Source organism: Fopius arisanus, unplaced genomic scaffold (assembly GCF_000806365.1).
Source record: "Fopius arisanus strain USDA-PBARC FA_bdor unplaced genomic scaffold, ASM80636v1 scaffold00025, whole genome shotgun sequence".
Lineage (NCBI taxonomy): Eukaryota > Metazoa > Arthropoda > Insecta > Hymenoptera > Braconidae > Fopius > Fopius arisanus.
The window spans coordinates 860,947-885,699 of record NW_011887764.1 but is presented as its reverse complement, the minus strand read 5'-3'; the positions used below and the strand labels follow the sequence as shown (position 1 = coordinate 885,699).

Here is a 24,753-nt window from a genome sequence, read left to right as displayed (position 1 = left end):
TAATATGTTGTAAATAAAAATACCGGATTACATATTATTTCATGGAGAAATCGACGTGGATGTCTCAATTTCCGCAATTAAGAAATAAAAACTGAAATTACCCAACGAATAATTTCCCCACAAATCATTACACACATGAAATTATCTCGATTCACACAATAAAACGAGAAAATCCCAGCAATTCACCTCAATCTGTCGCTCCCTGATAATGACAATATTCATTATCCAATGAGCATTAGATATTTACGATCATCGATAGATAAACCAGAAATAAATTGAAATGGGCGTGGTACAACTCCCACGGGAATTGAAATCATTGACACCGAGTTGTGTGTGAAAACTCGGAGTAATTGCACATCGCGGGAATAAGGTAAATACGGTAAAAGGATAAAACGTATGATTCAGCGAAATATCTCGTTCATCTGATTTCACCTGGGTTTCACGTGGAAAATCAGGCGCACCTGGGGATAGGTCTCTCAAATAACGTGACACACACATGTCGAGTACAAGTGGAGCAGGATGCAAATCTAACAGGCCCCTGTTAGAATAGGGGTTACATTCGCCTAGTGAATGAGCTATTGGTGAAATGAAAAGCCCGGGAGAGGAAAGATTTCGGTCTTTCTCGGTGATATCCGAGGGTGTGGCTGAGATATCGAGATTACGGTTCCAATGGGTTCCCTTGTTCGAGTTGTATTATCTCTGGGGTTTCATTTGTACGTTTCCTTCTTGGGATTCAACCGATGGGATGCCGGCCTCGGGCATGAAACACTTCGCCTCCTTCCTGGATTAACGGGACAGACCTCAGATGATACCTACACACCCACGAGACACTCGCCATCCGCGTGATCTACGAGTTCGAGTTATTTTTACGAATTAGCTGGTGACTATTGAACTTTAATCGGGCTCTCACGTGCAAGTTCAACATTATTACTCACACAGAGACAAATATTTGACAAAATTCTGTCTGAACTTTTCTTATCTTCTCTCTTATGTTGTGACCAATATATATAATATCGTGTTCGCTAATTTTTCTTTTTTTTCTTTTTAGAAATTGGAGAACTCTTTTCTGGCTGACAATTCGTGACATAAAAAATGCAGTCCACCAGAAAATATTTCTCAAGTTGCCAAACACTTCGACAACACGATAAACAAACAGCCAATCCTCCACCAATTAAATGAGAACTTAATGGTTCAATCACTTGGCAAACCGGTTGCGCAAGAGAAATGATAACTGACCGGCCCTGAAGATGATTTTATCACCGGCCAATGAAATGGGCGCCACCAAGTCCTCACAATTCACGATCATCATAGGAATGATCAGCATCTTGGAACGGTACCCTAGGGAGTTTAATCCTATCGAAAGATGCTGGGATACGATGGGCAACATCAAACGGCCACATTTAACCTTTTCCCCCGGGGCTACACTACATCCCATGATGGTTCAACCCCCGCTGGGAATTGGACTCGAGTTTTTAATATTTCATCAAAATGATCTGACCTCAGTGACGCAGAGATTCTCTTCATTATTATTTTGACACTCACCTGTGCCAATGAGAAAGGAAATTGTCGGCGGAATTCATCGACTCATTGTGTACAATTAATCGAATCGAATGAGATATCAATCTCATCGTCTTTAAAAATTCATGAATCAAAAATCATGATAAACAAAGGATTTCCTGTTATCATTGACCAATTTATTTGATTCTTATAATAATAACAAAATTAATGATTAGTTAATGATTAGAAACAAAATTTGTTACACAGAACTTTTGACGTCCAATGTTGAAGATTTTTTGATGATTACGTGCTGGAGTTGATTTGAATTAAAGTTATTAATAAAGAAGAAAAAATGATTGGAGGGAGTGCGGGGGAATAAAAGAGGTAATAAAAAATGAAATGAAACCGGTTAACGATAGCAAGTAAGGCAGGTCAACCCTCGGGTGTGTTCACCGCTCAAGTACGACCTTCGGCCTCTTTCATACCTTTCCTTCTACATCTTCATTTATTTTTTACTTAGTTTTCATTTATACTGAGCTAAGTACCGCTAGGAGTCACTGCCGAGACAGGAGAGAGCACCCAAATGGCATCGCTAGCCTACATACCTATGGGGCTTGGATTATCGCCGATCTACCAGGGAGAGAGGAGAGGGCACCTGGTGCATGGGATATGCATGTGGGACTACTGGGTTAGGCCCAAGTATTCGATCGTGAGAGGTGGGGTCGTCAGATAAGCACGATCCTCATTTTTATCATAAAAACTTGGCCAATTGGCTCAATTCACTGCAGATAACACACTTCGTTTTGAGGGAAAAATCATTTGTCTCAGGAAATCCTCACTGAAATAGAGAAACTGCTCGCCACCTCGATAAACTAAATAGAAATAAATTAAAAATAAATTGAAATACCCTCAAAACCAATACACTCCACAATTACGGAGCGCTAAAATAAATCTGACTATAAACTAATCTCGTAATCAGAGTTGTGACGTCAACCAATTTTTATGGAGCAAGTTGAGGGAAATTACCCAGGGCCCGAGCTTTGGGAGGCACAGACGAAATCGATTCTTTTTTTTTTGCGTTATTTACAGAGTGTTGAGAAATCCGTTGATTTAAAAAGTTTTCATCCCACGATTCTTCACAGGCGGGACACAGCGACTTTTGAATGGCAATTATCGTTTCACAAGGGGTATAAATTACGAGTTAAACCGGACCCTTCGTGTGTTCCCTCAGTCCCTGCGTTCCTTTTTTTTTTCCAAACTTTTTTCTTCTCATCTTATTCTGAAACTTACAAGGCGCTGGGTTGATGCTGCAAACCGGGAATGAGCTTCAAGACATTGAGCGCAGGTGATGGTGCAGGTGTTTCTCCTATGGATAACGCCCTTGCGCGTAACCGCAAGTGGTGAAAAGTTTTGGTTTCCTTCGTGTATCCGCGTGCGGTGGATGTCCCGGTGGATATCAGAAGGTGGAGATGGATTGAGACAATCTCGCTTTGTGTTTACTGCCAGGGAATCATGTCAATGGCACACTCTGATGACTTTGTAATCGACTCCGCGGTTTTCATTCGAAAAATTTTTGGTGATTGCGTTCTCAGGGTGCCAAAGGCATTTCGACCGATTTCAACTGTAAATTATACAGGGAATTGGCTCCGCCTTCTTGTAATTGTTACCTTTCAAATGCGCGAGTTTCGACGGGCTTTTGCCGAAAATTCAAACGTCAGGACCAACTCTAACTCTTTCACTATCACTTTTTTTGATTTACTTCGGATTGTTACTGATTAAAAATTGAAAATAAAAAATGAATTTTCTACTTCTTTAATTGTTTTTATTTTAAGCTATCATGCCTCATCAAATTCGCTGAAATTTCGATGTAGGAGTCGCTCGTTAAAAATTTGCGCCACGTGTAATGCGAAATGCAGAAAAAATTCCGACTTCCCCGAAAAAAAAAAAAAATCGTAACGAAGATAATTCAAGCCATTCCGTGAATATTTCTGCAACACTGAGTGTTTTCGAAAAAGGCTGTTACCGAAACATAGTAGGTTTATTCCCCTTTATCAGCGATGAAGCCCGTAAAATAATGACGCGACGATCATGTCCTCGTGAGTCGTTAACCGATTTAACGACTTCCCCCCACAATTACAATCAAAAAACGCCGTTGACCATAGATAATCCCCCAAGTACATCAAGACACATCTTCGGCGAGGGCGTACCAAAAAAAATAATCATCCTCACGCTGTAAATCATCGCGTTAAACATCATTCGCACGGGGGACTTGTCAGACAAAAAAATACCACTTGTTGAGAATCACATGGAAATCATGAAAATCACGCAATTACAAATTGACAAACCCAATAATTAATGAACTAAATAATATTAATAAATAAAATAAATATATTAATATGAATTAAAATTTGCAGTGAAATTTTTAAAAAGAAAATCGATTCAAATATTGCCAATGGATAACTCATTGGAAATCAATTATTTCCCACTACTATTAATCATTAAATTACAGATGAATAATTTATTATTGAAATCATGTAGTTTCCAACGGAATCACTGGATGTGAGTGATAAAAATGGATGAAATGAATGAGTAATGATGGAAATAATGTAAATGATTGCTCTAGTGAAAATGATTATTGGGGAATGGACTCTCGCTGAATGTTTGAAAAGGCGGAAGTATGAGGGAGGAGGTGCGAAGGCCGAGAAAAGTGCTACCGCAGATATTTTACGGGTGTATTTGCCTTGATCCACCGGGTGAATGAAGACTTGGGACTGGTGGGAGTCACGTAGAGCGTCATCGACCCGACCTGACCCCTTGCTAACAGCCACAGCGGCTTCCTCAGTCTTTCGGCCAAAACCAATCAACCAAAGCCTCCCGGAATGCGGCGTGGCTCTTTCAGTACACAACAACCGACTTCTTCCTCATTTCTGTTACCTTTCTCAATCTCCAACGTACTATCATCAACTTCCCCATTTGGATATCATCTGCTTTGATGGATTCATTAAATTAATGCATCCTCTTAAAAATTTTATAAAATTCCAGTCAGATACGCGTAGAAATACATTTTTTATTCAACTTATCCCGATGGCTTTAACCATTTTTTAATAAACAATCGAGTTGAAATTACATAACGATCGATGAACATTGCGAGAAAAATTGTCATCCTCCCGCTTATTAAAATTGGAATTTCGAATTAATGAACTTCTTACGAGTTAGATTCGCTGGAAATAAAAATTTCGTAGGGTTTCAATTATCTTCTATAGAATAATCACTGGGAAATTTGCGGTTGGCAATGACTTTCTTATCAAATGTCATTAAATTCATGATAAATTCCCTGCAATTAAAACAGCAGTTATTTTAACATCATTTCAATTTCACCCGAAAAATCGCAATTCAATGTCACATTCCCGACTGACTTGGGAAGTACTAGAATGCCCGATTTTTTCACCGATAATTTTAATGAAATAGTCTCGAATGTACCCAACGTAAAATCGAAAACGTCCAATTGAGAAATAATTGGTCTCATTAAGATGTCGGCTTGCTTTTAATGAAATTTTTCAGCATGACCACTGGGTCCAATGGGGAACAGTCACATAACGGAGTTGATGCTTTTCACTGGATACATACTCAACGGAGATTGCGTGTCATGCTTCATACCGAGGGGGGCAGGGCCGCGGATTCGCGTATCTTGGGGCGTCAATTAGTCGGACGACATCTGGGACGATAAATCCTCGCTCGAATTTACGATTGGCCCTCGTTTTTTCGACTGATCCGAGTGCCCAGGAAGATGGTAAGGAGGGAATTAAACGATAAAAGTAAAGAGGCAACGTTCAATGGGGGGAACTTTGACAAATCGAGAGGGTCTGGAGGTTCTCCAGTAGATCAGGGACAAAGAGTGGCAAGTTGGTTCGGTTGGGACAGTTTTCGGATCGATCGAATGTCAAGGGAGTCTGGGGGCTTAATTAATCGAATGACAATCCCGAGGGGCTGTTTCGAGGTTCGATTGAGGAACGGAAATGCCCTGACACTTGAATATTTCCAATGAAAATACGTGTGGTCCTGGATACCACCCAGAATCCATTGCCAATCAAAAAAGGTTCTTATTTCACTTGATTATAATATTCAGTGGTAATAAACCAAAATTAATGACCATGAGATTATTACTGTATACCTATATTATTTCTTTTATTTTATCTAGTATTATCTATTTTCATTCAGCAGGATTTTTATCTGAATTCTTTTGGTATAGATAATTTATTATGGATAAATAATGTATTAATGTATTAATGTTAATTCAAGACGGTTTATTATTGTAGGAATTAAATTTTATTTTAGTGTTTACTTCAAATAAAAATTGTTCGGTAGTGAAATGACTTTTAAACAAATATTACAAAATGGATTATTTTATTGAAATAAACCATTTTTATCTCTAGAAGTTAATGAAATTGGAGGAATTATGTGTTAATGAATGAAACCGTTAAGGAAATGACTTCTCACGTTGATTTTCTATTTGAAAACTTGAATTACCCTCGGAATGGCCAGTGGTAAAACTTCATGTGTGGATAAATGCGGATATTGATTGTGATTGTTGAGATTAATGGGCATCTGGAGGACTGAGACTACCCCATTGGCATGATGATTTATCGGAGAACCTGGACGAGCCAACGGCGAAGTCTCGACGCTCGACGCGTGTCAACGGTATCCACTCTTGAAGTTAACTCGATTTACTTTCGTTTCTCTCGTGACTATCGCGGATTTGTGGCTTAATGCAACACCAACAGGGTTACACCCAGAGGAAGTCATTTGTGACTGGAATAACTGGAAAAAAAATTGGCATTTCCGCGGGCGCGTAATGACGGGTCAAATCGTTAAATGATGAGAGTAATAAAGTTTTTTTAAACTTGCGGCGAATTTTTCGAAATTCGGTTAAATTTTTTTCTGCTCAGTTTGACCGCGGGAAGACTTTCTAATTATGCGCACGGATTTGCATGTGAATTCATTTTTTCATTCATTTATTCAGAAAAGTTCGTGTTATGGTGTTCCATTAGAGAAGTCCAATCGTTTAATTTACTTCACTTCATAACTTCGGGGAAGTTGCATGAGAAACGTGGGGGGGAAAAAAACGGTAAATACGGATTTAAGTTCCTCTTAAACTGGTGGATCCTTCGAAACCGCGAGGGATAAAAAATATTGAAGTGGCATGCAAAGAGGGGCAAAAAGGTGAAGCGGAATGCGCGAAGATGAAGTGGAAGAAAACGATTTTGGGTCCCTGATGGGGAAATTATTGAGTGTTTCTCGCTTTTTCAGAGAGTTAAAAAAAAATTCTAGTGCAGCGCCGACAAAATGGTGAAGTGGATTTTAAAATTTTTTTCGACAGGTATTTTATTTCATATTTCTCTCGAAATCAATGAATTTTTAGGTCAATCGATTGTCGTTTTTCTACTTCGCTATCGAATTTTTGTTGAAAATTTCTCCTCCCGAGATAATGATCTCGCTATTTTAATTGCAACCCGGAATTTCGAGCTCATCATCACGGTGCTCTTATCATTTTTTTGGGACTTTTGTGAGGAATGAAACAACCGCTAATGCAGTGCGATGATGTTGATAATGCATCGGAGAATCGTGACTCTTCAGGTTTTACGCACGGGTTGGTACGAACAATAATCCTCAATGCATCGGCATAATCCGGTATGAAAATATTGTGATTGGAGGAGGGGAACAGGATTAGCGGGTTCGAAGAGCGTGGGGGAAAGAATATTGATCAATATAACAAGAATATTACTAATAATTACTTAAATGTTACATTCGAGTTAAAAATTCTCTGACTCGACATCAGAGTTCAGAACACATTGTTATAAACTTTTTCTTCTTCTTCGTCTCTACTACTATTCTTCAATCGAGTGAATTCAGGATATTATATATTTATTATATATTATATATTATATTCTCATACTTCAGGACATTCGTCCAAAATATGGAAATTTTTTTTGAATCACCATTTTTTTTTTTCAGAATGAAAGTGTAGACATCATTTATTATTTAACATCATTTTCCAGACTGAAAATAAATTTAAACATTCACAATTCTGTAACGAAATGATAAACTAGGATAAGTGCGATTGTCTTGTACCCGTTTTTCCCCATTATCTCGGAATTGAAGGGACATAGAGAATTTTTCGTAGAAACACTTTTCATTGAAAAAGATGGGACCAACAAAAAAGGTATCCATGAAAATATCGTTATCTTCCATATATATTGAGATACTGCTTAAAAAATGATATCGCAAAGAATAATGGAGTTATCCTACTCCACCACATCGTAATAGAATAACCCCCGCAACAAGGCCCGAAATCAATTTGCGCAAATACCCGTTTAGACATCAAATCACCACGAAAATATCAAATCAAACATTCCCGCGATTTTCTCACCGTCTCTAGCTGGTGCACAAAGGCGTGGAATCGTATCGATTACCCCGAATCGTGACGCGGGGGCGAATGCAGTGAGATAAATTTTTCGCGGCACTGCTGTAGCTCACCCGGGGCACCACGATCCAGTGGAAATAAATTTCAATGAATAATCCCGCGAATCGACGTGAAAAAAAAAAAAGAAGAAATATCAAAATAAGGGGGGACACGCCGGAGAGAATAAAAATGGCAATAATAAAAATGAGGGGGGAACGAGGAGGTTGAATAAAGTGTTGTGAAGAGAAACGACAGAGATGCAAGTTTTATAAAATGTCTGGGTGACTGGTATGGGCGGGTTGCACATTCAGAGAGTCGAAGCCAGTAGCCCCAGGACATCACGAGTCCTCTTTCGTGTTGCTCCCACCGTTTTTCCCCCCGTTCTCTCACCCCCCGTCCGTCATCTCGTCCTCTCTTATTCTCTTTTATATTCTCCTCACCCTCATCCTCCCCATCGCCCCCTTGCCTTCCCCTTCCGTCCCCACCACCTTAACCCTTGACTCTTCCGCTGGTAATCATTGTCAGGAAGTCAACTGATTCCAAACCATGACAATACCTTTGATTTTACTTTTTATTGCAGCGCATAGTTGTTGCAGTTGATTAAATATACTGGAAATTAATTCAAAGCTGCTGGAGTGCACTGGAAAAATTGAAAGAAAATATTCCGAGCTTCAAGGAAAATATTCTGATCTTTTAAAATATGAATTTTGAATTGGAGAACTTGTCACATTGTTTTTGAAGTACTCAATGCGCAATCAATAATCAATATTCAATATTCTCAAAGCTTGAAAAATTGTTTTAAAAGTAAAGAGAATTGTTCGCAAAACGGTATTGTTCTTTCTACTAAATCTTCTCGATGTTAGAATAGCATTTATTGATACTATTGTGGAAGATGGTAAAAGGGAATGGGTGGATCCTATCCGTCTGCATCACGTTTGGACGTTGTCGATGATTATCAATCCGCTATGAAATTTTAGAATCGACAAAACGCATCAGAAGAACTATGGGGACGAAAAAATAAAAATGATGTTTATCCCCCGGGGCAATCCACTGGAATTCTCGAAGATGCCCTCTCGCACTGGGCAAGGGAGCCAGGTAGGGGATAGAAACGATAGCATCTGGTGAATCCCATGCGAATCGGACGATTCTGCGTCCGTTACAGCGGCAAAAGGAGGTTCCGACGGATATACCCGGGCAAACGGGCCTTTTATGCGCATCTTCGCCGACTTCAAAAGACCAGCGACTCACCTTCTCTGTCCTCATCTCTTTTACTCTGATAGGTATAACAGGAACGCAATATCCATCACTTATGATGTTTTTGCGTTATCCCCCACCTGCGGTCAAATGATCGACAGTTCCATGGTACATAATATTGTGCCTAGAACGTCTATTATTATTTGTGGAGATACTATAGGGGGCAAGGTATTTTATTCATAACCAAGGGGAGTGATAAACTCTGGTGGCGTGGAGCGATTAAGGCCACCGGAGTTGAAATGCGATCCCGCCGAAGAAGGTGGAGGACGACTCACACCCGCGCCATGTACACAACTGGCATTTCCTGGCTGGATTATAATCCCGAGATCTGACTTGTTTGCGGTCAGATATAACTCTGCGATCAACGGTAGTTTGCCTTCTGAAGTATTCACAACTATTTAAGAGACTCCGGGATTGTGCTATCATTTTTTGTTCGTCGAGTTCTCTCAAATATCGAGTTCCGTTTTACCGTCAGGTAAGGTGATCGGAATACTATACAAGTTCGAAGTTTCCATTTCCGGCACGCAGTGAAATATGTATTTCGAATTCGCGTAATTATATTCGTATCAAAATTTTAATCCACTTGTCAGAATATCGGAATATTGCTTCGGAGATGCCAATGATATTGGTCTCATTGCTCAGTACTTTCATCTCCAAATTCACAACAATAGAATATTCTTCTAGAATATTGAAATATTGTTCTCCCAATACAGAACATGAGAATATACTCTTGTTTAAATCTATAAAATTCGTTTTAAACATAAAAAAAATTCTTCCAAAACAACAGAACTTCGCTCGCAGAGTAAAAACTAAGGAGCTATTATTTTCAAGTTGATAAATTCCTCGGTAAAGTTCCGAACAATGTCGCGATCGCCGACTTCCCCGAACTTCGGAAAAACCTGAAAGACAAACGTACGACGAAAAAAAAAATAATGGCGTCGACGTGCCATAAGTTCACAAGGAAGAGGAGGTAAAACAGATAAACCACATGGTTAAAGCGTCTGGGGTGCACCGGAGAGGAGTCGAGAGTTGAGTTTTAATGAGCCACCGCGTGCACATACGGGTATTCCCCCGCAAATGCGATAGGATCAGTGTTATGCCCTTAACTTTGTTAGGGGCATTGTTATACCAAGTTTGCCCCGCCGCAAGGACGAATTATCCACGCCTTGCTCCTTTTTTTAGTCATCGTTAATCTTCCTATTCGCCTTTTTACCCTATCCCCGGAATAAAGCGAAAAAAAAAGACCAACGAAACACCTCTGTATTCTGCCCTTTTATTTTTCCGCGTTAATAACTATCTCTCCTCGACAACGACTATTGACCATTGATTTTAGAGTGTATAGGTATCCGGAATATGCGAAGAGAGTGGCTCGTTAAAGCTTTGAATTATCGAGTGAAAGAAGGTACGATAGGTAACGTCGTAATAAACATCTTCCTGGGTTGTATACAATTTTTCATTCGCTTCTCTTCATTTCCTTCACGTCTATCATTTTGTTTTTACATGCCAGTCGTATCTCCTTGATTATGTCTTCCAACATGTGGACAAAACAATTCGTCTCGTTACGAACAGAAAAACACGAAAGAGAAAAAAAATAGAAAATTGTTCGCGACCAATTGTAATTTCACCGCTCGTCACTCATCGCTCTCTACCTTTTTCACAATCTCAACCGGTCTTTTGTCTTTTCTATTGGCGAACAGTAGCAATATTGTCGACTACAGCAGCAGAAAACCACTTAAAGATGGAGAAGATTGTTTTTTAAATTAAAAAATCATCCCGTAAACAGTAGCGGGAATTATCTCAAGTCCCTGGACGTGGAAAAAAATAGAGAACAAAGGGAACACCGCGGGATAATTACCGAACGTCGCGAGAGAATATTTTACGATAAATAATGACGGCTCTGCATACCCAGAGAGCGTATGAAGAGATTGGACCCTTGAGGGGTTGCATGAACAGATGCTGCACAGTAGCCCTGTATGGAGAACTGCTCATCTCCCTCTATCCGTATTATCCTTATTATTCTAGGGAAGCCTTTGAGATCCTAGTATTAACGATTGTTTTATTCTCTCGTTAACTCGTTTATGGACCAGCTGGACGAGGAAAATTCCTGCGGAAGCTGTTTCACCTTCGATAGATCAAATTTGTATTTAGTTATTTTTTCCTTCAGACCACTTTAACATCATTCAAATCATTGACATTCCATTTTTTCCCCCAAGTATTTTATTATCAGTCGTTATTCTCCGAGATATCTACGAAATTATTGATTTATTGGGGAAAAAATTTATTTATTGACATATTTTTTCTAGCAGATTAAACTACCGTCGAAAAAGGTCATTCGATATTTTCTCTGAAAATCGATGGTTATTGCGATGAATCGATATTTAAAGAGACTGTAAAATTCCAGTTATCTGACTTTACGGTTTGGCTACTGAATTTTTCTCGAGTTGAAAGATTTTTCTTGGGAAAACGCCTACGCAGGACAGAGAATGTGTAATTCTCAATAAATCTCTTCGGATAAAAACTGAGAGGTCGTGAGATTCTGCCGATAAAGCATTAAACTAACGTTACCCGAAAACAAAACGTTATTACCCTCGAGGCATTCAACGACTTAGACAAAGTACTTCCGGAAGTGGTCAGTTTCCCTGTATTATTTTATATCCAATGCATATTCTGTGGCAACCAATAATTCTTTACATCTTCACTGAATTCGATCGGAATGATTCCACCGAGGTCGCGATTTATCGTACGGTCAAAATCTGCATAGGCGAGAGTCGTGAACCATTAAAACGTGGAGTGTCTGATTTTATGGTTATCCATAAACTATTTCCGCTTTTTTCCGGATTTTTTTGCTGCTGTCGGGATGTATGGAGGCCCAATAAAGTCGGGAAAGGGATGAACTCAGGTGTAAAAACACATGCCGAGGTGGAAAATTACCACAGGTGTACCATCTCCTGTGCCTTTGGTAATTTATTTAAATGTTCTGTTGCAGTTGCATCTCCATTCCCAATTTCATACATTTTAATTCAAAGCGAGATTATCCGATAAATTTTATTATTTGTTTAATGAATAGTTCGCGGAATTTATAAATCGGAAAATTAATGAATTTTTTTTTTATTATTTTGCGAAAGTTAATGAGTACTGAACAATTAAATTCTAATTTTCCAGAAATTTGAAATAAATAATTGTGTTGTGAATATGTGTTTTCTGGAGAAAATTAATACAAGCGAATCCTCGTTTTTGCGCCGTTAAGAACCGGGACTTTACATGAAATTTCATAGACAATTCTATGCGTCAAAGAAATTCCTATCAACTATTTTATAGATGTATAAATTTTATTTATTGATGCTACTTTAATAGTTTCATATTTTCCACAATTTTATATTTTTCTCCTTAGATTGTATGGAACCTTTTTTTTGAAAAAAGTGAATTTAGCATTTTTAAACTCGTATAATTATATAATCGGCCATTTAATGGCAGTTTCTCGCTCAAAATGTCCTCGAGGGTAATAATCGGCGGTGTAATTTTTTACTGCGAATTCCGCATCGAGAGGGAAGACTATCATAAAACAATAAACCCTTGGATTACCTCACATGAGATCGTAGAGGGCACAATAACCCTCTGATGGAGATTGACATATAAAGGAAAACATAAGCAGCGTTGGTACTTGACGTTTATACACGTTAACTCCCACTTGAAGTCAACGTCCTACACCGATGAAATCTTATCCTAAAATCTTTAAGAGTAGAGGAGACTGACTCTGGGCGTCGTCCCCCCTATATTTTTACATCTGTCCCTTGTACCCTTTATCGCCCCTTCCGCTTTACGAGTCTCTCATGTCGTAAATTCGATCGCGAGAATCGCGATGATAAAACAAAAGGATTCGCGGAGACAACGGCCCAGTAACTGTAGGAATCGCGCGAAAATTATTGAAATTTACAAAAGAAAAGAAATTTTTCCTAATTTTGAATTATCAGTAAAAAAAAAGGTTAAATGCATGTGAATTAAGGATTGAAAAAAAATGAAAGATGGACGATCTCTTTTGAAATTGAAAATATAGTTTTTTAAGGGTGAAGTTGTGGAAGTCATTGGACATGACGAATAAAATTTTGAAAGTTTATGAAATCGGAAGAACTATGAAAATTGTTTCGGAACTAGATTCCACCTAGAACCTTCTGTCACTCAATCGAATAAATCGCCCGGCATTATTAAATTGCGGCGAGTGGTGATATTTGAGGGCGATCATGCGTCGAATTGCGAGTCAATGAGCGAGAAAATAGCGGCCACAGGGAGAGCTGAAGGCTTTTGGGTGGCCCTTGGTGTAAAAAAAAAACGATGAATGTAACTGCGAAACAAAGAAACGGAAGCTGCAAATGTTGAGAGCAAGAGATGTAATAAAAAATGGGGGGAAAATGGAGGTGTTGGGTGAGCGAGAGGGGGGAGGGGAAGGGAAATGGAAACCGCAGTTGGGCGTGAAAGGTGAGAAACCGATCTGCATAAGAAATCGCACTGCGAACTCGAGAGAACTCGATACATCGAATCGGGCGTCTTCCAGAATCCATTTCTAAGGCGTCGTTTCGCGTGATTTATGGATCCTGGGGGGAGAGGGGGAGTGTAATAGGTAAGAAAAAAGTAGTTAAATTGTATTGAGACGAGAGGAGTGAGGGACAGGCGATTGAGTGCCGACGTAACGAGAGGCCCTTCGTCATTAGGATGCAGACGAGCGCTCGTTTTCCATCGCTCAGTTAATTTGCAGTTAAACGGAATTACGCGGGGGTGACGGAGAGGAGGAGATAAATCCAATCGAAGGCAGTGGGATTTTTGGAAAACAAACCAGGCAATTGCGGATGCGTACCTTCATGCATTATTTAATTCGCAAATTTGTTGACAAACGCTTAAGGCTGCGCACCTTTTTTGGGGTTCGTTCGAGGCTGCGGAATTCGACTCGTTTGCATTACAAAATGCGAATCGAGTTTATGCGATTTTCTTGTCGGCCAAGATCTTATCCGAGATATGAACGGTTTTGGAGGGGGTTGCGGGGGTTTTTTAATTTTTTGGGGGCGGAGAAAGCCTTTTGCAAGCGTAGCAAGTGGATTTTTTTATATTCGAGAATTCTGTGTGCTGGTAAAAATTTTCTTAACTGTACTGCAGAAAAATAATAATTTTCTTCAGAGTAATTCCCGCAACAAGACGTGTCTGACACGTCAGTCTGAGATTTACTCGGTACAAGTTCAGGATTCCCCACGCCTACGTATTCTCTACGATAAATCCTCTATGGGATGAATCCCTCAACCCGAGTATTAGCTGACGTCATGATGCAGCAGGCCTTGCACTTGGTCTCCAATTGTTCGATGTATTATTCCCGAGAGTAAGAACGAGAGACAATGGGGGAATTGTCCGGGCAATAACGTTCATTGTGCTCTGGTCAAAGCATCTTACCCATTGAAATTAATATTTTTTACGCACTCAGAGGAATTTTCTTACGGACGAGAAAGCTGCAACGAGTTGATTTGAATATTCTACGCTACATAACTACCCATATGGGGATAAATTTGACGTTAGGTTATCCTTACATATAAAAAACGCCTGTTTAGAAAATAATAATAATAATAATATTTTTGTATTAAACGGTCTTATAGAGCAGGGTTAAAATTTCATTAAAATTCCAGCCATAAAGTCATGAATATCCAATTATATCGGGTGGAATTAAATTTCAATTTAAAACGATCTCAAAATTTCTTATTAATTTTGACAATTCCAAAAATATTCAATTGTTAAAAATTTCACGTTTTTTTAATTTGAAATTGCATATATAAGCTTTCAACAGTATAACAAAATTTTATTATAAATTTTTTCCGGGCAGAGGAGTCAGCAGAATCTATTGAATAACTAATTTCTGTCAGAGTGAACGAAAAAATTATTTGTCACGCTATGTTATGGGTTTTAAAATGGACTAGAGAGTTTTGCTTGGATCAGGAAAATGGTGTGTCAAGAGGATTTTCTATTTTCCCGAGTGCAGGCGGCATCGTCTGACGATGGCTGGAATAGGGAAGGCCTGGACAGATTGGCGAGTATCTTTAACGGGTTGAGGCATTTTGCCTTCACTAGGATGCCTGTCTCCCACTGTACTCAGTAAACTGTGGCGGTAAAAGGGAAAAGAGAGATCTAGGTGTTAGTTCTTTTACCCATTGAAATAGGTTTACCAAATGGCAGTGGTATGGTATCGATATGGGGGCCTCTGGGAGGCGGGAGCCTTCCTTCGTGGGTTTAACGAGGCAAACTCGTGGAGAAATAGAAGGGGCCTTTTATCGTGGGGAACACACGAGAAAGTCTCAGACGCGCCTTTAGATAAAACCGTTTGCTTCATTTGACTCACTCAATTCAACGGATTGTTTATGATTTTATGGCGAATTTAATGATCAATTAGACAAAAACTTGACCACTTCTTTCATGCTCTACGAATAATTACTATTTACGCGTAAAAATTCGTTACACATGAGAGATTTTGGATAATTTGATAGATTGTTTATTCAAATCAAATAGATTTTCATTTTATCAACGTTTATTACTGAAATCGTGAAATTCTTTGCTTGTAGTGAATAAATGAAAATTATTATGTTATTATATCGAATGATTGTTATTATGACTGTTATGTAATAATATTTTAATTGAAGGATAGCAATTAGTCTTGGATTTAAATATATAGTTCTTGAGAGGGTAAATGAAAAAATGACAAATTTCCATTTGATTCGTATAAATGATGTTTCTGGCGAGGAAGAGAGTGAAATGGAAATTTTTTATTTGAGCGATTCACATCGCGAAATGTGAGAGGCGTCCATCGGGCACAAAGGCTTATCTCGGCCATTTCGAGTGCCTCCACTTTGCCGAGTTCATCCGCTTGTTCTTAGTGTTTCTTCTTGAGAAGAGTTGAACTCGCTAAGAGCTTCGGGGAAAATTATGTCTCTCATCACAGGTGGAGATTTTACGAAACTCCTTTTTCACCTCTTGGTTTTACTCGCGTCTCCATCCCAACGCTCTTTACATAAATCAAATCAAACTTCGCTGAATTTTCAGTATTTACCATAATTTTTCAATAACACAATGCAAATAATTTTTATCTTAATTATTTGGTGATAGAACATTCAAGTTTTTTACTGAAAAATTGTGATTTTTTGTGTAACTTTTTGACATTTGACATTTTGATTGAGTGTTATTATTATCTTGCGATATTTTAAACTGTTTTATTTTTGCAGAGTGTTATTTATGTTGTGGTGTTTTTTTGTGAAAGATCATTATTGTGTGCTATTTAGAGCGGCGATTCAATCACGAGAAGTAATTTTTTATCTCAGTGCAGTTGAGCAGTTCTAAAATTGAGCGCTGAAGACTGCTTCCGGCACGCTATACTAAATTCTAGTCTAGTTTAAAATGTATATAATAGATCTCCATAATTTTTCGAGAGCGAATCAAGCATTGAATTCAGGTCAAGACGGAGGTGAAATGGCTATGAGTTTTGTAGGGGGATGGGGGAGGCTCTCAACCATAGCACGCGTGTTCCTTTATCATTACGCAGCGGTGCTTGGTCCCCTGTTGGGGTGGGTGACGCGCCCCCCTGTGACCGGCGAAATTGGTCGTCATGCCGGTTCTTAAGATTCCGAGACGTGACGACCGAGGTTAGCCGGCGACTCGATCCTCGTTAACCACTCCCGACCAATCCAATTTCGGCTTTTGTCTCGCGTGTCCAGCGAAACTATAACACGACGCATAAATAAAAATCGGCCGAAATCGGAGAATTTCGACTGTCGATTCGAAAGCTATTCTGAATCATCACCGACGGTTTCAATTAATCATTATCTGCCTGATGAATGTGAGGAGATCACGCATCGCAGGGTTTAGTAAATAAAAAGTGATGTATGAGTTCAAGTCTAAGATTCAGTTGAGACATCTCGAAAAATTGACTTGAATCAAGTTGAAGAATTAACTTGAATAATCTTGTGGTCAAATTCAGGTCTCATTCAAAGAAAGAAAAATGTTGAGAAAAATTCATAGAAACCGTTGAAATCCCCAGAAAAAAATTTCTATTCCACTCACGCGTCCTTCCTCCCAAAAAAATCTCATCTAAGATGATAATGATCGTCGAAACTAGACGAGAAAAAATAAAATCGTCACGTAATCGGTAGAAAAACCGGGCGTCGTGAAACGTGCCCTGACGTCCCGTCCATTTTATGGACTTTTTTTTTAAAGAAAATTCATCGCAATCGGCGGCATCTGAACCAATTTAACTTGCCTTGAGAAATCTTCTAGTGTTTTTTTTTCTCAATCTTTTTTCCCTCTCCTCACCCCTTTTTTTTGTTTTTTACGCGGCGATGACATCGCGTTGTGGCCCCTACGATGAAGCATAAACGAGGGAGAGAGATGAACTGGGGACACGCAAGAAGATGAAGGGACGGTGAAAGAGAGTTGCAAGCACACACAGATTCGAGATAAAATGTCCGAACGAGGGTAAAGAAGTCCGTCGCAGGCGTGTACCAAGTGCCGATATAATCTTCAAGTTTCTTCCTCCACAAAATTCAACATTTTTCCAACTGACATTCTTCTTTTTCCCCGTTTTATTTATTTTTATTGGCTACGTGACTTAAACACGCCGAGTGTTTTGCTACAAATTCATTAAAACTTAATTACATCAATTTCACTACACGGAGAAAAATTTTCAATTTGTAAAATTGCCCTGACGTTTTTAGCAAATTCTTGTTCTCCTATTCAAGTCAAAAGTGTAATGGCAATTTTTGAAATTTAATAACTTTGATGATAAAATGTGTAATATAAAAAAATTATCTGTTTGTATCTTGAAGAGAATATGCACTAGGATTTTTATAAAATAGATAAAATTCATGTCGGTGTAATTGAATTTATTCAAAGGCTGAATAGAAATTGATCTTCCTAGACTCGAATAATTAACAATGACCCCCGCAATTAGTCACAGGAGTCCTTAAAAAGAGGAGTATCTTCAGAATTGTATAGGACCTTTTCGAATTGTCTCGTTGGAATTACAAAGGGGTTTGAGTTCCTTCGAAAGCCAGGAGAATAAAATTTCTATGGGCGAAATACATTTCATCTCTTGTCGGAGGGCGCAGGCAATTTTTGGAGGGACAAAACACGTCAATTCTCCTCACCCCTATTTCTCATTTCAACGAATTTATGATCTCGTTCCGAAGATCTCTTGCATATTTTCTGTCCGCTATTTCCTTTCACTTCCCGATCGTTTTTTATGCACTGACGAAAGTTCTGAGTCCACGGAGTGATTTAGGGATATCCGAGTACATTTTTTGCTCAGTGGTATTGGCTGTTGGTTTTTAGTATCGAATTTGTCAATTAAATTACCGCCAAACCCCTTTGCAAAATTTTTTATTGTGCGCAAATTGTTTGAACTCTCGCGCATCTGTTACCATTTTGAAGTTAACTCGTACACTGCTTCTAAATATCGATAGATCTCAAAAACTATTAAGTTTACACGAAAATGTGAAATGAGCTTTTCTGTTGAAAATTTGATCAGCTACAAAAAAGTTATTTAATGTTTCCGGCTTAAATCGATAGTTCTCAAGAGACATCGACTACAATGATAATTATTCCAAAGGAACTCGAATAAACAAAAATCGAATGTGCTTAGCGTTATTGCAATATTATTTTCCAAAAATTATTAATAGAAAATATCTTGAGAGATTGATAGGACATATTCGTAATTCAAATTATTCTCCTCAGTCTTCCAACCATTAATCAATAATTCTCTTTGTTTTTCCCTCAGAACGAATCGATTTGCAATTGCCGAGATTTAACCGAAGAAAAATATGGGTAGGTTGAGGGGACGGGGGAGAGGAAATCGACAAGAAGATCGGTGAAATCGTGCACTTGGCGAATCGATGGCAGCAATTTTGCGAGCGTGCGTTTATCGCGTTTAATGCTCCATTTGTTTCGCCGCAGGGCACCCCACCATCGTCATCACTCTCCGTACCCAGTATTTCTTATTTTTCCGTTAAACGCTGATATAAAATACAATTCGACAAAAAAATTATAATCGAACCAGTGGAAATCAATTCCGACGAACACCGCAATTATTGTACCCTCAATTTTTATCTCACGAAAAATGATTTATTCGAATCAAACAAAGTTTTTATTCAAATTGAAAATAATATTTCATTTGTTACCCATAAATGGTCATTTAATTCTAATAATATATAAATTATGGAAAGTGACGATACAAAAGTAATAAAGTAAAAATAGAAATAAATATATGATTTTAGGAAATGTTTTGAGAGAAATGAAAGAAAATTTAATTTCAAAGTCTGAGATTTTGTTTTTTTTTTCCAATAGATCATTTTTCCGCGTGAAGTTTTTCACGGGCGATTATTGATTCTCATTCATCAGGGATCGATAATCCGACAATTAAGGGGCCACCCCTGGAGGAGGGGGTCGAGAGTCAGGCGCTTCCTGACGGGAGTTATCAGATCTGTGCGGTTGTCATCTCGCCAAGAATTTACCGTCGAGGGTGACCCGGAGATTCACGCAAACGCGTGCGAGACGCTATCGTTCCCGGAACATCTTGCCGCAATCCTTGCGACTTTTCACGCGTCACGAGAATTACGCGAGTTTATTTTTCGTGGATTTATTATTCTCTCGCTATCACCTCTTACTTCATCGCATCACGGCCGAGTGAAATGGAGGAGGGAGACAAATATTTCTTGCATTCTCGAGAGAAACGAGTAAAAAACCGACATTTTCACCTTTTTATCGCAGCTTGACAAAAAATCGGAGTGCATCTCAGAAAGTATGAAAAATAGCGAAATCTTTTAAGGAGATTTTTTCTAGATCTTGGTTCGCTCTACAAAAACGATTCCTACATGAATTCCACTAGATCTTATAGATTTCGAGATATTTGGCAAAAACCAGACAAAATCGGGGTGTCTGATTTGACGCTCATATTTAAGTGGACTTTTGATTTTTTTTAACTTTCGAAATTGGAAAAATAGCGAAATTTCGTTAGGAACTTATTTGTAGATCTTAGTCCGCTTTACAAAAATGGTCTTTACAAAAATTTCACTAAGTCTCTCAGATTGCGCGATATCTGGCAAAAAGCCGTTGAAGAAAATCGAGTTGCATTGTTTTGATGCTCGCGTCCAAGTAGATTTGGAAAAAAAACTGTTTAAATAATGTTATACTGTAGTGTGGACTTACCTGGCATGCAGACACATCGAAAGGTCCCCGGATCATCGAGACAGGATCCATCATTCTGACAGGGATGACTCTCGCACTCGTTGACATTAGTCTCACACCTCGGTCCAGTGAACCCTTGCGTACAATTGCAAGCGAAAGACCCAGGGGTATTGACGCAAATTCCATCGTGCTCACAAGGCGACCCTGCGAATCATAAAAACAGTCATGAAATCCATGGAAAAAAAAAGGCCCGCAAAATTAAAGGGAACTTTCTCGCAAAGGCATAAAACCCAACGACCCGTTCCCCATTATTTTTAGTCTCAAAACGCACGTGAATGTAATTGAATTCAATCGAATGGGAAAGTCTCGGGACTGCACTGTTATGGGAAGTATAATATAGGAGTGAGATCGTTGGAGGCTGCAGTCGAGTGATAATTAAAAGGGGAATGGACGCGCGCCGCATGATTAATGCATTCGAGTTGTGGGCATTGAGGGCTGTAGAAGGAAGAAGAAACTCTTGGGCTGTTTAAAGAACTCTCCGATATAAATTTATTCAGCAGAACGTAATTGCCTGGCTTTTCAATGCCCCTCTAATACTCAAGGAGATAATACAGGTCATGAAGCATATTTTCTTCTATTTTTCATTCATCACTCATTTTTGCACTGCACAATTGCATAATGGTAATATGACCATTTTTTTCCACCTGTAATTTAGATCACCTTCTATTTATTTATTAAATTACTATCCTCGTATTTAGTTTGAAAAAAAAACAAGGAAATGCATTTCATTCGATCTAACTGCAAAGGCAAATAAAAAAGAACCATCAAAGAAATTAATATAATATAATGTAGGATTGAAAAATGGAATGAATGTATTTTGCTTGCATTCACAAGCTGAAGCAGAAAAAAGCTGCAGAAGAAACTGAGGAAATCACTACCGATATATCGCGTGCATAAGTTTTTTGACATTCTAATCACTAGATCCACATGTTCCCGGAAAAGTGGCCAGCCCCATTGGAATAGAGGAATTAATTTAATTGGTGACAGGATGATTGGTTCGTTAGACGCCTTAGTCAGCGTTGAGGAGATAGATTTGATGGAATTAAATGAAATGGTAATAAAAAAAGAAAAAGGGGAGCACGAAATAATTCCAGGTAAATCGAAGTGAGTCGAAGCGTGATCGGGATCTCAAATCGAACGGAATCCAGGGTGCGATTACGTTCTTACCGTAGATGGACACCACGTAGCAAGAATCGATCGGCATCATACGTATGAAACAAGGTGAAACCCCGCAAGGGACACGCGATGCAACGAGAAATTTCACAGGAGGTTTATATGGGTGCACCTGCCGTCAATTATCCCATATTTATCGACTTTTCCAGGGTCTCTATGCACAACAGACGAGAAAAAAAAAAGATTTTTTTCTCGTTTGGATGGCAAGTGACGGCTTTTATTCAATAATCGAGAGACTAATTTTGAAGGAGAGAATCACAAGCCGATTTAGCTAAAACTTTTCCGGGAATATCTTTGAATCTGTACAAGATAGCGATTTTTTTGAGTAAACCTTTTCGGCAGATATTTTTTCGTTCTCCAAAAAAGGTTCTACGAAAATTTCATCATCTCTGGGAGATTCCAAGTTATATTCAACGAAATTCGCGGAGGGTAAAAAGTAGATAAAGTTTTCGAGTAATATCTCTCAATTTAATAGAGACATGAAAAATTTGTAGACACCTTTTTTTCAGTGCTTATTCCACTCTATAAAAGTGATGAAATTGAAAAATTCGGTATCTTTCAAAGATTCGAAGATATTCTTCGAAAATTCAATTTGTTACTCTTTATTACCTCCTCGTTGGTAAATTTGATACCGTCTCCCCGTGATTACTTCCCTTTGCGCTCTAATTAAATTAGAATTAATTGAATATCTTGTTGAAGGCATTACTCCGTCAGATCAATGCCATAACTCATCCACGGGGAAAACAAAATTCCTCATATTCCGCTCAAATTGAATATGAGACAAGAAGCAGATTGAATGCTGCAGGTCTGTTGGCTTGATCGCGGTGGGTTTAATTGAGATTAATAGAAATTAAAGAGGGTGGATGATGCAACGGATTTAATTACGGGAGTAGGCTTATCACGGAAAAAGTAAGGCGCATTTGTCAGGACTTGACTTCCTCATGTCCCGGACTAAAACGTTCTTTCGAGGGGGATGGAATACCGCACTCGTGTAATTCCCCATCCCAGTTTTTCCATTGTAATTGCCGCCGTGTCTCATACATTGGAGTACCCGCAAGAAGGACATTGTTCGGTTGTGTTAACAGAGGCCCGACACTCAAAGGTGAATCAAGTGAATGATTTAGAAACATCCAAGCATCTCGGCGCATTTTTTATTCACATTTTTCTAAATTTTTTTCTTATTAATTAAAAAAAAATTGAATTCTCCGTTTGACTGAACTGAATTGGATTCGAATAATCCATAGGAGTTCTTATGAAAAGGAAAATGATTTACTTATAAAAATGACGAGTGATATGTGTTGGTATTTTGAATTTTTTGAGAGAAGTTATTAAATTTATTGGAACGGAAGTAAAAATCGATCGTTGACGTGATCGAGTCCCGCGTATGATCGATCGATTAATACCCCGTGTTTCGCATTCAGAGGTAAATTGCCAACACATCACCTTTCCTCCCCCCAGAATTTTCATCTCCCGTGGATTCTGCTCACAATATCCAGGAGGAACTTAATCCACCAGAAAATACGCAATCTAGATAATAACAGAGTCGACGGGCACGGCCGAGAGGTCATTACATAGTTATTTAATTTAAAATAACGTTTTAGCGTTTAATTAGATTCGTCCGTGCGCTACATAAGTGCAGGGGCCATCGCACGGCCCCCGATATTTATTTATTTTTTTCAAATTTTCCGCAAAAAATAATCATTTCCGTTAGATATTCTCGAGAACTGAACCCATCAAATTCATTTCAGAAGAAAAACTTTTTGTTCATCCGAATTTTCCTCCCGGAAAAGAGAAATTTTCTCACGACAATTTACGAAAAAATCGGTGAAATTGAATTGTCCGGAATTTTCCAACTTCGAAGTAGATTGATTTTGTTCGCTTTAAATTTCTGAGGAAAAATCATTTCCAATGAAAATTCCTAGAGAAATCGATTGGATGGAATTTGAGGATTTATTAATAAACGGATGTTGTTCACCCGAGAATATTATTCTTGTCATCTGGATGAAATGTCTTGCTTCTGGTAGTCCGGGGGATTTTCGTGCATAAAGCAGGTACAAAAACACCCCCAGGTAGTCCCAAGGGCCTCCAGGAGTATCGGCTTACTTCTTGCACACCCGCGACGTTGCCGAATTTCTACCCAACAATCGACATCTCCACCTCCCCCTTCACCCCCTATCCCATCCTCTTGGTCACCAGCACTTTGTGCTCTTCCAACAGGTAGTAGCACCAGCTACGAAATCCGCGTTTTATGGCCCAAAATCCCCCGATCCGTGTTCAAATTTCGTTAGTTTTTATATTCTCTTTTGTTGCGATATGTTGCTGACCCAGTATCCCTGATATTTCTTGCTGTGGGGTAGGATATTTCGGCGTAACTCGACGCCCGGACGCCCTCAGCGGTTCTTCAGTGACAAAGACAGAGGAAAAAGCTGTTCAACCCAGAGAGGCTTCCTGGAAATCTTATTAATTCATAAATCCGGATCCTCTGGTTTACGAAAGTCCGCGGAATTTTTTGGATGACAACAAAAATACCAACTACTTTCGATTTTTCAACGAATAGATATCTGATTTTCTTCATTCATCACACGAATTCAATACGAAATCTGTTACAATCGAAATAAACTATCTATTCTTCTCCGAAGCAAAAACAATCCTAAAAATCGAAATTTACTTTTCCAAGCAATTTCTTAACAACTTTCAAGTATTCTTTGAAAGCCTGAAACTTTTGTTGTAGATAATCAAAAAATAGCGTTAATACTCGAAAATTTTAGAATGAAGCTAAACTTTTTTTTTTTCTCTCTCTCCGTATTCGTGATTTACCCGAAACATGCACTTTATTATAACTACACTCCGAACAAATAATGACCACTAGACACGGAAACCCTCAAAAATTCCAGAGTACGACGTGATAACCCAGAATGAGCGATACCCGTAATAGATAATTACATCAGCCCGTTAATAACCTCAAGCCGATGTCCCGTGAGGCTCCTTACGATGTTCTTTGCACCATATATTTTCCCATTGGATCCTGAACTTCTATATCTAGCCGATGGGATCTCCCCCAGAGGCGTAACGCGGTGGTTCTCCGTGAAGATAAATAATCCCGAATGATT

At 38.8% G+C, this 24,753-nt stretch overlaps 1 protein-coding gene across 3 annotated transcripts in view; it reads right to left on the bottom strand.

Moving 5' to 3' along the window:
* Nucleotides 1–24,753, bottom strand: part of N (neurogenic locus Notch protein) — a 120,771-nt gene that overhangs the window by 15,021 nt on the left and 80,997 nt on the right. For all 3 annotated transcript variants that reach the window (XM_011301941.1, XM_011301942.1, XM_011301943.1), the window contains one exon: nucleotides 20,432–20,614. In XM_011301941.1, coding sequence (XP_011300243.1) covers nucleotides 20,432–20,614 — 183 coding nt within the window. The remainder of the gene's footprint in view (nucleotides 1–20,431; nucleotides 20,615–24,753) is intronic.